Genomic DNA, 12008 nt, shown 5'->3' with positions numbered 1-12008 from the left:
CGTTCCCCAGTCGCTTTCGTGCCTTCGTCATCCAGGAGCGCCGACAACATTTCTGCCTCCGCCCTCCGCAGCTCCCGGGTGCGCCCGGACGGAGGGAGCCAGAATGGCACCGAGGCAGTCCGGCAGGCGAGCGACCGAGGATCAGACTGCCTTGCTCGCTCTTTCGTCCGCCCGGACTGCCTCGACGTCGCTGTGGCTACATCCGTCCGGCCGCGCCCGGGAGCTGCGGAGGCAGAAATGTTGTCGGCGCTCCCGGATGACGAAGACACGAAAGTGACTGGGCATGGCCGGATGTATATAATATTATATACTATTATTTCATGAAGAGAGGTGAGGCTCTGCCTCCCCTGACCGCACGTCCCTGCCCAGCTCCCAGGAGCACTTTGCCTCCCAAGCCCTCTACACGTCCCTTTTTGTGAAGGGGTGGGGTTTCAGGAGGCCAAAAATGCTGTATTCAGTGTATAAGATGCACCCAGATTTTCACCCTCTTTTTTTGGGGGGGAAGGTGCTTCTTATACTCCAAAACTACGATACATAAATCTGGAAATTAGCAAAAGTTCAGCATTCATATGCTAAGCATCTTATCAGCAAGGATTGCGTTTCGTCTTTTTATCAGCAGCAGCTTGCAGTTCTCAGCATATAACTAGTTACATCACTAGTAATCCATTTCTGGGCAATAGAAATCTCTGAACAAATGATATCAGTGCCTGGAGGCATTTCCTGGATGTTGCGATAAACCTTTACCTGTAAATGAAGGGAGATCTGTAGCTTCTTTCCCATTTTTGCAACATTCCGTTGCTGTCCCCACCGAAGAGCAAAATGGGCTCCTTTTTGGCTAGTAAAGAGAACAACGAGAAGGTGAACCAAAAGTAACTTGGACCTCGTAAACCAGACGAAGTGTTTACTGCTGAAGAGGTGATATAAAGTTCAGCCCCAAATACTAACTAGCTGACTTGACTCATTGGAAAGGTTATTTTGGCTGCTGAGTTGTTGCATCTGATAAAACATATAGTCCCTGATCCAGTGCAGGTTGAGGCTGAGCAGATGGAGAGCCAGGAAGGATCATGTGTGACTACTTACCGTAAGCAAGGCATTCCACGGAGTGCTTGCAAGGCAGCAGCGTTAGACATCCCAACTCACTGTAGCGCCAGATTACCACTTGCTGTGGTTTTGCTATGCCTCAAAAGAGAAGGGAACAACATTTAATGTGTTTTACCTAAAATGATCTTTTGGGGATTGCTTAAAGTTACTTGGATTACTCCAAAAGGTCTCACCAGCCACCAGATTATATAAATACCTTGAGAAAGAAAAAGGCTACAGCTGGAAATTTTCTACTTAAAAAAAATATATCATCGGTTCAATTTATATTCCTGCAGAACAGAAAGTTATTGGAAAAAAATATATATTGAAAATGGGATTTGTTGATGTGCCAAATTAAACGTATGAGACTCTCCTCAATCTTATGCCCTCCACTTTTATGGGGACAACAATTCCTAGAATTAGCAGCAGAAGTCCCAGTCAGCTGAAGTGGGTTCATAAGGTGGCCAGTAGACAAAGGTTCCCACTCCTGTTTATCCTCCTAGCCGTCTTTTATCCCTGCAAAGCAAGTGAACGGAGAGATACTCATTCATCTGGAGCAGAGAAATTAGCCTGGAATTGCACTGCCGATATCATTCCTAAATTGAGACTCAGTTCTCGACTCATGGTTCAATTCAGTCATCTCAGCTTTTGGGGAAATTCTATCTTCTCCAAGTTAATTTCTGCTAAATTAATTGATGGTGTGACTTTATATTCTGCTTGCCTTCCCTCCATTACAAATTTCTCCTTCATACTATCCTCACGTTAATCCTATAAAGTAACTATAGAGACTATTAGGCTGAGAAATAGGGACAGACTCAGGATTATCAAACATTATTGCTGAATGGCTTGAACTAGATGTCCAGCATTTTCATACAATACTCTGACCCAGTGACGTGCGGTGAGGTTTATGACTGGTGAGGCACTGACACAGTGCTGGGTTTCAAATATTTTTAGACTTGTGGACTTCAGCTCCCAGAATTCCATAGCCAGGCATGCTCAGTTCCAATTTAAAGCGACAGCATTTGTTTTTCTCCTTTGCTCCTTCTTTCTTTTTCTTTTTCTTCTCCTTCCCCTCCTTCCTCCCTCTCTCCCTTCCTCCCCCTCTCTCAAAAACACACACACACACACACACACACACACACACACGGAAGTTGGATTGGACTATCCTACCCCTTCCCTCTCTCACTCACTCTCAAACAAACCCCCCCCCCACACAAAAGTTGGATTGGATATCTTTTCCAGTGGCTTGAAAGCAGCTCCTCTGCCATCCCACCCCCACCCCCCCATTCCCCTGCTGCCTTTCCCAAACACCTCCACCATTGCAAATGCAGCCTGCTGTCTGGGTGGGAAATGCCTGGAACACAATAAAGCCCACCCACCACCTCCTGCTGGCAGGCTGGGGTGAGAGGAGAGGCAGAGAAGCCGGAGGGGAGCCGAGCCTTCCAAAAAAAAGAGGCTGGGTGGAAGTGTGTGTACTACAGCATGGCTCTTTGCCTGGCTTCCTGCCTCCTCCTGTGGTCTCCTCAGTGCTCGCTTGTGCTCTCCCTCCCCAAGTGTAGTTTGATTGCAGGTGGAGCCACATTGCCTTTTCAAACTTGTAATCAGTGAAGCTGGGCTAGATTTTTATATAGTTTTATCCAGCTGTGTGTGTGTGAGAGAGAAATGAATGGGGGCCTGGGGAGGAAGTCACTACACTTGGGGAGGGAGAGCACCAGTGAGGTTAAGCAGAGTCATCCACGGTGAGGCAGCAACTAGCTCAGCTTTTTCCTTTTACTTTTTTTTTTCATGATGAGAGTGGTGAGGCACAGCCTCACCTGACTGCACGTCACTGCTCTGACCTAACTTTCTGTAACTTGATGAATTCTAGATCTGATGAGGTTGTGAATCCCAGAATACTCAGCCAGTTTGTCTATGTTAATGAGGAATAGCAATAGTACTTAGATTTATATAGCACTTCATAGTGCTTTACAGCCCTTTCTAAGCGGTTTACAGTGTCAGCATATTAGCCTCCACAATCTGGGTCCTCATTTTACCCACCTCAAAAGGATGACGGCTGAGTCAACCTTGAGCCATTCAGAATCGAACTTCCAGAGCCATGATGGTGAACCTAGAGTAGTGATGGTGAACCTATGGCATGCGCGCGCGCGCTGGCCAGCTAAGTTCACTGTTTTTAAAAGCCATTTTTCGCCCTCCCCAGGCTCTAGAGGCTTTATAGGAGCCTGGGGAGGGCGAAAAGAGCCCCCCCGCCCCCCCAGTGACTTACGGTTTGCTCGGAGGGTCGTTTTAAGCATTCCGAAGGCTTCAGGGAAGCCTCCGGATGGTCCCTGAAGCCTCTGGAGGGCCTCCGGGGGGGGCGGGGGAGGCTCTTTTCGCCCTCCCCAGGCTCCTATAAAGCCTCTGGAGCCTGGGGAGGGCGAAAAAAGCATGTAAAAATGGGGGGGGGTCGCACCTGTTGTGCCTGCATGCGCACTGGGGGGGTCGTGCATTGCATTATGGGTGCAGACGCCCGCACACGACCCCCCTGCGCTCCCCCCATTTGTGGCACGCGAGCCAAAAAAGGTTCGCCATCGCTGACCTAGAGCTTTCCCTGTGGGCACGTGTGCCATTGCTAGCTGCTGTTCACGTCTGCCGGAGTACCAGAAAACCAAAGACCAGTTGGCTGGCCGGTGTGCATGCACGTACCGGAAACCCGAAGACCAGCTGGCCAATGCACGTATGGGCACGGCCAGACAGTCTTTGGGTTTATGGAGCTCTGGTGCATGTATACACGGGCATGCGTGTTCTGGTTTGGGCACTCGGTGCCGAAAAGGTCCACCATCACTGTTCTAGAGCAGTGGTGGGCAACCCGCGGCTCGGGAGCCACATGTGGCTCTTTACACCCTTTAATGCGGCTCTTCTGTGTGCTGGGTGCCCGCTCCCCTCCCTCCTCTCGGGCTTCGGAGGGAAGCTTCTGCAAAAGCCCGGGCGAGTGACAACCAATTTTGGTCCTATGACTGCAGAATGCTGCAAAATACCATAAATGCAGGCCAGTTGTTGAGTGTTTCAAATGTGATTGGAACACTCAACAAGGTGACCACAGTGTGTGTGTGTGTGTGTGTGTGTGTGTGTGTGTGTGAGTGAGACAGACAGACAGAGAGAGGAACAGAGAGAGGGAGTGAGGGAGGGAATCAGAGAGAGACTGACAGACAGACACACACACAGACAGAGAGAGACAGAGAGGGGGAGGGAGGGAAAGATAGACAGACAGAGAGAGAGACACACACAGAGTGAGTGATTAAGTGAATGAGTGAGAGACAGACACACCCACATACACAGAGTGACAGAGAGAGAGGAAGGGAGGGGAGAGAGACAGAGGGAGAGACAGAGACAGACACACACACAGAGAGAGTGAGTGAGAGACAGACAGACAGACACACACACAGAGTGACAGAGATGGGGGAGGGAGGGAGAGAGAGACAAAGAGCCAGAGAGAGAGAGAGAAAGAAAAAGAAAAAAGAAAGAAAGTGGGAGAGAGAGATGAAATTAAAAACAACAACATACAAACCTGACTTACTCAAACTATCCAAGAAAATGCAAGGCCAATGTTCATATTAGTGGTTGTGACTTTGTCAGTCAATGTCAGGATGTAATTTTCTCTACATTGTAAGGCAAATTTTATGGAATTTAACGTTATCGATAAATAATATCGTTCTAAAGTTTTTGTTTTATTAGTTGTGTTATTTGTATCCTCCCGACCTATGTGGATACTTGCATGCAGAATATTCTCAATAAAAACTTATTGAAACTAAAAACAGTGTACCATCCTATGTATTTTCGGTTTTAAAAATGTGGCTCTCAAAGTAAATTTCAATCGTGGTTTTGGCGAGATTTGGCTCAGTTGAAAAAAAAGGTCCACCACCACTGTTCTAGAGTGAGCAATGAAATAGCCTGCAGTACTGTATTCTAACCACTGCACCACCATGCCTCGAATAGATGCATTTCTAGCACATGTGGAATGTATCAGATTGAGGTGAACTGGTTTACTCATTGCATCAAGTCTTTTCCTTGACTCTTTTACAAATGTAATTTTATGTTAAGAACGTGAAAGGATTGGTTTATAGCAGGAGTCTCCAAAAGTGTAAGACTTGTATACTTCAACTCCCAGAACTCCCCATAGCCAGCATGGCTGACTGAGGAGTTCTGGGAGTTGAAGTTTACAAGTCTTAAAGTGGCCAAGTTTGGAGCTCCCTGGTTTATAGGATAATGAAGACAGAATCCATGGTAAGGAGTTTGGAAGGCCAGATGAGATTTTGATTTGCAAATCTGAGGGAAGAGGTACCAGTGCTTTCCTAGGGTACTCACCAATCACATGCCTTGAGTCTGGCAGACTGAGGAGCTGCTGGAGAACTAGCTCATCCTTCTGATTGTCCTGGAAGGTGGATATGAACTGTGAAACCTGAAAGAGAGATGGCTATTTAACGTGGTTTTATTGTTTATGTGCAGCCAAAACCTTTTTATCTGTGAGGAAATAAGAAAGATAAATTCGTGGCAGTGCTCTGAAAAGCTCTTGTCAAATGAAGCTGCACAGCTACAGAAGAGAAGCCCGGAAAGATAAGCAATATTCTTGAATGGTAACTTTTTATTTTAAAAATGTGAGCTTTCAACATGTCATGGAGCAATTGGAAGATCCTGAAAAACAATGCGAGGAGTCCAAGCAGCCTTTGAAACACCGACTCAAGAGAAACCACAAATGAAAAACACTGTTCACAGTAATGGAAAGAAACAACAGCTAAGCCATAGCTTAGGCAGTTAGAATTTAATCTTAATTCTATCTGCTGCTGACATTTGTAAGAGCACCATAATGTTTCAATATAAAATAGTTCTGTGCAGTCTTTATGTAATTTATACGGTACCATTAATCTGGCAAAATGGGTCTAAGCCAGCGGTTCTCAACCTGTGGGTCGTGACCCTTTGGGGGGGTCGAACGACCTTTTCACAGGGGTTGCTAAGACCATCGGAATTCTAAACTTTAAATTCCACCTCACGTTCCTTGAAACCCCACGCGGATGGGTTCTGGAGTCATCACCAGCCATGCAGAGCGTCGCCGTGGCTCCACGCCGTAGAAAACATAGGTGCGCGTGCACACCCCGTACAATTACAACTGCGGAGACTTCGTAATGGCGGGAAAGTGTTCTCACTCTGACAAAGCACTGCTTTGTCTTTCACAGCCACCTCGTTTCCAATTTGGGGGGGGGGGAAGAAATCCTCTGCATGGATCCCCCAATTGGAAACGAGGTGGCTGTGAAAGATGTGTGGGGTCCGGAGCTCATCCATGCTGCCGAGGACGGGCACTGGACGGGATGCTGGCGGTGCTAGGAGCCGGGCTGCATGCGGAGGAGTGTCTGTGTGTGTGAGTGAGTGAGACAGACAGACAGACAGACAGACAGACACACACACACACACAGAGTGACAGAGATGGGGGAGGGAGGGGAGAGACAGAGAGAAACACAGACAGACAGAAGCACAGAGAGAGACAGAGACACACACACAAAGAGTGAGTGAGAGACACACACACACACAGAGTGACAGAGATGGGGCAGGGAGAGACAGACAGAGAGACACACAAAGTGAGTGAGTGAGTGAGTGAGTGAGAGACACACACACACACACACACAGAGTGACAGATGGGGGAGGGAGGGGAGAGACACAGAGAGAGAGAGACACACACACACACACACAGAGTGACACACACACACACAGTGACAGAGATGGGGAGGGAGAGAGGGTGCCCTGACAAATGGCTCCGTGTGCCACCTGTGGCAGGTGTGCCATAGGTTCGCCATCCAGGCACTAGAATCAATCCTTCCTGTGTTCCTTGCAGGATGAGACCTGTAAATTAGGAAAAGATTTCTTCCAACAACTTGGAACTGCTCAGAAAATTAACATGGTGTGAACCGACAGCAGCCCACCACTGAATAAATCTTTGAAATATCCAATACACAACTAATACTTTGGTATGGCCAGAAGTTATACTGTGAGTCTTCTGCAGACAATGTATCATTCAGCAATGGTCTCTGCCTTCAGGAGATCCCCTAGTGCAGGGGTGTCCAAACTTGGGAACTTTAAGACTTGTGGACTTCAACTCCCAGAATTCCCCAGCCAGCCTGGCTGGGGAATTCTGGGAGTTGAAGTCCACAAGTCTTAAAGTTCCCAAGTTTGGACACCCCTGCCTTAGTGGTACTGACTAGTGAGTTTAAGAAGGATCTGTAGGATTACCCAGCTCAGATTACTGTAGCCTGACAAGCCCAAAGTATTTGTAAATGAGTTCCCGATAGGCAGGGTTTTTTTTTCTTTGCCTAATAGATATTTAACTATAGCTCATGTACTTTCACCCCATGAATTTAACAAAACATGTGGAAAGTATCTGTGCATCCCCCAGATTTGGGTGACTTGTTTTATGTTACAAACATGAGTCCTGAAAGCAAACTGGGCCAAGTTTAGTCTACAAAATCTTCCTGTGTGGGAAGATGCTGTGGCTGGCCACTTCAACACACAAGTTCTGAACTGATTGGAAAGCAACTCCAGAGCGGTGTGGGTGAGCACCTCTAAGTACATTTCCTGCTTGGTTGCAACACAGCTAGAATGCCCGTTTTCTACATGGGAGAGGAATCTTGCCTCACCCACTCTACAGATTCAAGCCCTCTAACCCTAACCAAGTGTGGCTTTAAAAAAAAAAATCCCTGAACAGGGCAGGACTCGTTTTAAGGTTTGGATGAATAATCTGAAGGACTGAGGGTCCTTGGGGTGGGGTGGGTCAGGGTCATCCTGTGGACGACAATGACAAGGATGCAAGCTCAACTCAAGGCAAATTTGCCTTCTCATCCCACATTTCACAGTGACAGAAGTAAAGGCAAACAGGGATTGTCCTGACTGTTTTTGACGCTTTAGGACAGGGGTGTCCAAACATGCTGGCTGGAGAATTCTGGGAGTTGAAGTCCACAAGTCTTAAAGTTCCCAAGTTTGGACACCCCTGCTTTAGGATGTGAAATGGTGTGGTAAGTACCCATAATTACCTTTATTCTTTTTTCTATCAACTGTAATATCAAGCATTGCCAGTAGAGGGCTCCTTATAATCACAAACCCATTGAACTAGAGTCTTGTGTTACTGCTGATTGGCAGAATTGCATCAAATACTCTTGTGTCACTCACTATTTCTCCAGACTGCGGCTCGTAAAGGGTGGGCTGGGAAGTGCCACTAGTAATCCAAATGACGCCAGTGGGTGCTACATAGCACAGTCCAGTTATGTTACTGATGAAGGGTCCGAGGCGCTGGATCAACTTGCCGTCCTGGGACCAGACGCCAACTGTCTGGTCAAAGGAGCCCGAAAGCATCCTGCAAATGAATTCAACAAGTCATTGCTTCAAGAAAACAGGAAATCACAGTGAATGGAGGGCCGGTGGACTTTTCAAGCAGCTAGTTAACACCCCACATTTAACAAATGCTGTATTTCCAGTATGTTGGAGCCAGGGGAGAATCTTTTTCCATCAACAGTTCTCACTTTATACCATTCCATTGTTTTTCTCTCTGCCAGCAGTTGTAGTTAAACCCTGAATTGTCCAGTTCCTCTTTGTGGTAAACACCTTCCTTCCCCAAACCTCTACCTCTTTCATTTGTTATAGTCCAACCATTATGACAACACAATTCAGAGGAAAAGGCACCTCTCTCGGCCTGTACCTTCCCAACAACAGGGGCAAAGTTCCCACTAAATCATGTGCACATGTAGAAGGATTGGGGGGGTGGGAGGCCATATGCCAAATACCAACTCCTTCATCTAGCTTGTACCTTGTAGTTTCTTGATGGCGCACCAGAATCAAGTGGGTGATGGCTGCATTGTGGGCACGTGAGATGCACTGCTTCTTTGTCAGGCCTTTTCTGCTTGCAGTCTGGTAAGTGTCAAAGATCAGCAGTTTTTTGTCATACCTGGAATTGGTGAGGAGGAATGATCAACCAAAAGACGAACTTGGATTCAGTAGGCTTTGTTTAGACTTTTCAGCAGCCATCTCAAAGCATACTACAGAACCTTATTAGTACAGGCAAAACGTGGCTTCTATTTTCAAAAAAAAAGTGCTGTAATTTACATAATTGTCCTTCAGAGCAATCCAGTACCCACAAGACTATATATATATATATATATATATATATATATATATATATATATATATATATATTTTGCTGAGCTGTTCTGTGGTCCTTTTGATAAGTCTTTTCTTGTAACGTCAACAATGGACACAGGATTTCAAATTACAGAGCAGCTATTTGACCTTCTCCAACATATACGGTCTGATACTCCCATGACTTCCAGCCAATATGATTGTTGAAATGGTCACAGGAATTTGGGTGGAGGGGGGATCCTATCTTACAAATCTGGAGATTACCAAATTGTCAAAAACAGGTATACCAATGGCAGTAATTTATTATTGGCATCCAAAATATTTACATTCTGAACCTGCCTACAGGGGGAAGACTATCTCCACTTCCAAACTCACCCAGCAGTATAAATGTGATTGTCAAGGCAAATGATGCAGGACACAATGTCTTTGTGAGTCCATTCAGAAAATCTTTGGGTAATGTTGACTATGTGCCCAGATTCTCTTTTTTCATCCAAGGGGAAAACTGTCAGGCGTCCTTTGCTGCCACAAAGAAGGAGATGCCGAGCCAAGCTGATCGCCAAGGTGAAGATGGGGTAGCCCAACTGTAGAGGAAAAAAGGGGGCAGGTCTACCTAAAGGACATAGAGACTGAGAAAGCCATCACTGCCATGGTACAATCTAAATATAATTCGTCTCAGTGGAAGGATTTGAGTCCTACAGGCAGCCAATCCACTCTTGTTAGAGGAAAAGCTCAAGAGATTTTTTTTTAAAGTTCTTACAATCTTAAATGGATTTTAAAAGCTTCCAAGGCAGATTTCCAAGATAATTTTAGTGCCCCAGAATCCCCACGGAATCATTCTCAAGGCTGAGATACCCTTGAATGGCAAGTGTCTGACATAATCATTCTATAACCTTAGGACACCATGTTTGCCAAGAGCTGGGGATTGGTGGAGTTGCACTGCATGGTGAATACAAGAACATTGGTGAGCATGAGGTTGGGGAAAACCCTTGAATTCCTGCAATCAATTCTGTACAATAGCTTGTGACTTCAGAAAACGTATTACTGATCTTACTGTGATTGGATTCCTAGTCCTAGGGTGTCATGAGGTGCCACTCTTACCAGAATACGGTCAAGCACTGTACCACCTGGAGCCCAAACCAGCACAGAGCTGTCATTGGAGGCAGAGAAGAGGAGCCGTGCCTGTATCCAGGAAAGGAAGTGGGTGACCCAGCCAGCATGTTCTTTGGTGCACAAGGTCATGTGCCCACTTTCCATGTCCCACCACTTGATCACTCCATCTATCAGAGTAATAAAGGTGACATGCCACTTATGTGGACAGGAGTTCACTTCAGGAAGAAACCTGGAATTTGTATTGCTATATACATATAAATATAGATTCCATCTATATGCATAGATGGAACAGAAAATCAGCCTCTTGGTATACAGAAGGTTAAATTCTGTTCTCCCCTTTTAACAGAAATTACACCTGTTATACTGATATTATTATCTGCCATTCAGACCCAATTGGCCATAGCATGACAGATGCAGGAAGCTGGCCCTGGAGTGGAGTTAGATGCAAATAATTAAAGTTAGAACCCCAGAAAATTGTTCCTTCCCAGCATGGACTCACCTTCAAACCCAGTGAGACATTCTCGTCGAGCTGAATGGTAGCCAAGAGCTGTTATTGAACAGCGGTGACGTTCCTTTATTCGCAGGTGCTCTTGCATAGCCATTATCTATAGGTGGAATGAAGAACAGTATGAAGGACAGGCATTAGAATGTGGTCACACATGCTCATTCACCCTGGGATATTGTTTAATGTGTCAGACTCATGTTTTTGAAATCAGCAATCATGTTTTTGAAATCAGCTTTCAAAGGCAGAGCTGAGTTTAACATAGGTAGAATGAGGGGTGGAAGAGGAATTTATTTTGGAAGACTTATGAAGGATGTATGAGAACACGAGTGAGATGAGATTGTGTGTGTGTGTGTGTGTGTGAGAGAGAGAGAGAGAGAGAGAAATTTTCAATGTTAACAAATATGAAATAATTTGAAACAACTTTAGGCTGAATGTTGATATGTGCCGTAGATCTAAATCAGTGCAAAAGTACGTGTGAATCAATCTGATATGAGGGAAGGGGAGATAAAGCAAAACAGAGGGCTTCTGGCTAAGCCTTGAATGTCAGATAACACAACAGGGGCCAAAAAAATGGATATAACTGTGCAGTGCAGTCCAAGCAGTGTTCAGGTGCCACCCGATGGCCTTAAAACCACAATATAAGCAATCCTTTGCGGAAGGATGGCTCTACTAATCTGTAGCAGCCAGCAAAGGCAAAGTGGCATCTCTTAAAACTTTAATCCATCTCAGTAAACGATAGGTTTACAGGTTATGATAATCCATGTCTTGAAAGAAAGAAGGTCTCTTATCCCTCTTCACCTCATCCTCCCAGCCTCTTTTCAACACAGCAACCAACCATCCTAAATGGTAATAAATTCCTCAGTTTTCTTTGGAAATATCCAGAAATGAAAATTCAGCAATGAACAAGTGCTGGCACAGGTGTACCGAAACACACAAAAACATGCCAGCTTAAAGTGCCAGGAAACATTTTTTTTCCTCCTGGGAAAAAAAGTTGAATTGTCTGTAAATGTCAGTGTGTGTCTGTGTCTGTGTGTGTGTGTACAGCAGGGCTTCTTAAACTTTTTCCTTCCTTACCCCAAAGCGCTGGGCAGAAAGTCCCTATTTTAAAATGTCCCTGTTGTGATACGGTAATGGGTTCTCGTGTCGTTACTCAAAAGGAAAC

At 45.7% G+C, this 12008-nt stretch overlaps 1 protein-coding gene and 1 long non-coding RNA gene across 2 annotated transcripts in view; one reads left to right on the top strand and one right to left on the bottom strand.

Moving 5' to 3' along the window:
• Positions 1-5936, top strand: part of LOC309383567 — a 25036-nt gene extending 19100 nt beyond the window's left edge. The window contains exon 7 of the long non-coding RNA XR_014173873.1: positions 5563-5936. This is a non-coding gene — a long non-coding RNA (uncharacterized lncRNA). The remainder of the gene's footprint in view (positions 1-5562) is intronic.
• The window catches only part of LOC309383565 (uncharacterized protein), a 20747-nt gene extending 8739 nt beyond the window's left edge, over positions 1-12008 (bottom strand). The window contains exons 1-9 of the mRNA XM_081936286.1: positions 11921-12008; positions 10841-10946; positions 10330-10508; positions 9607-9812; positions 8903-9040; positions 8269-8452; positions 5422-5515; positions 1081-1179; positions 745-835 (exon numbers count right to left, since the gene is read on the bottom strand). Coding sequence (XP_081792412.1) covers positions 745-835; positions 1081-1179; positions 5422-5515; positions 8269-8452; positions 8903-9040; positions 9607-9812; positions 10330-10508; positions 10841-10943 — 1094 coding nt within the window. The 5' untranslated portion in view covers positions 10944-10946; positions 11921-12008. The remainder of the gene's footprint in view (positions 1-744; positions 836-1080; positions 1180-5421; positions 5516-8268; positions 8453-8902; positions 9041-9606; positions 9813-10329; positions 10509-10840; positions 10947-11920) is intronic.

The sequence above is a fragment of the Natrix helvetica genome (genome assembly GCF_964273705.1).
Source record: "Natrix helvetica genome assembly, chromosome: 1".
In the NCBI taxonomy this organism is placed as follows: Eukaryota; Metazoa; Chordata; class Lepidosauria; order Squamata; family Natricidae; genus Natrix; species Natrix helvetica.
This window is presented reverse-complemented; position numbering and strand designations above follow the sequence as displayed.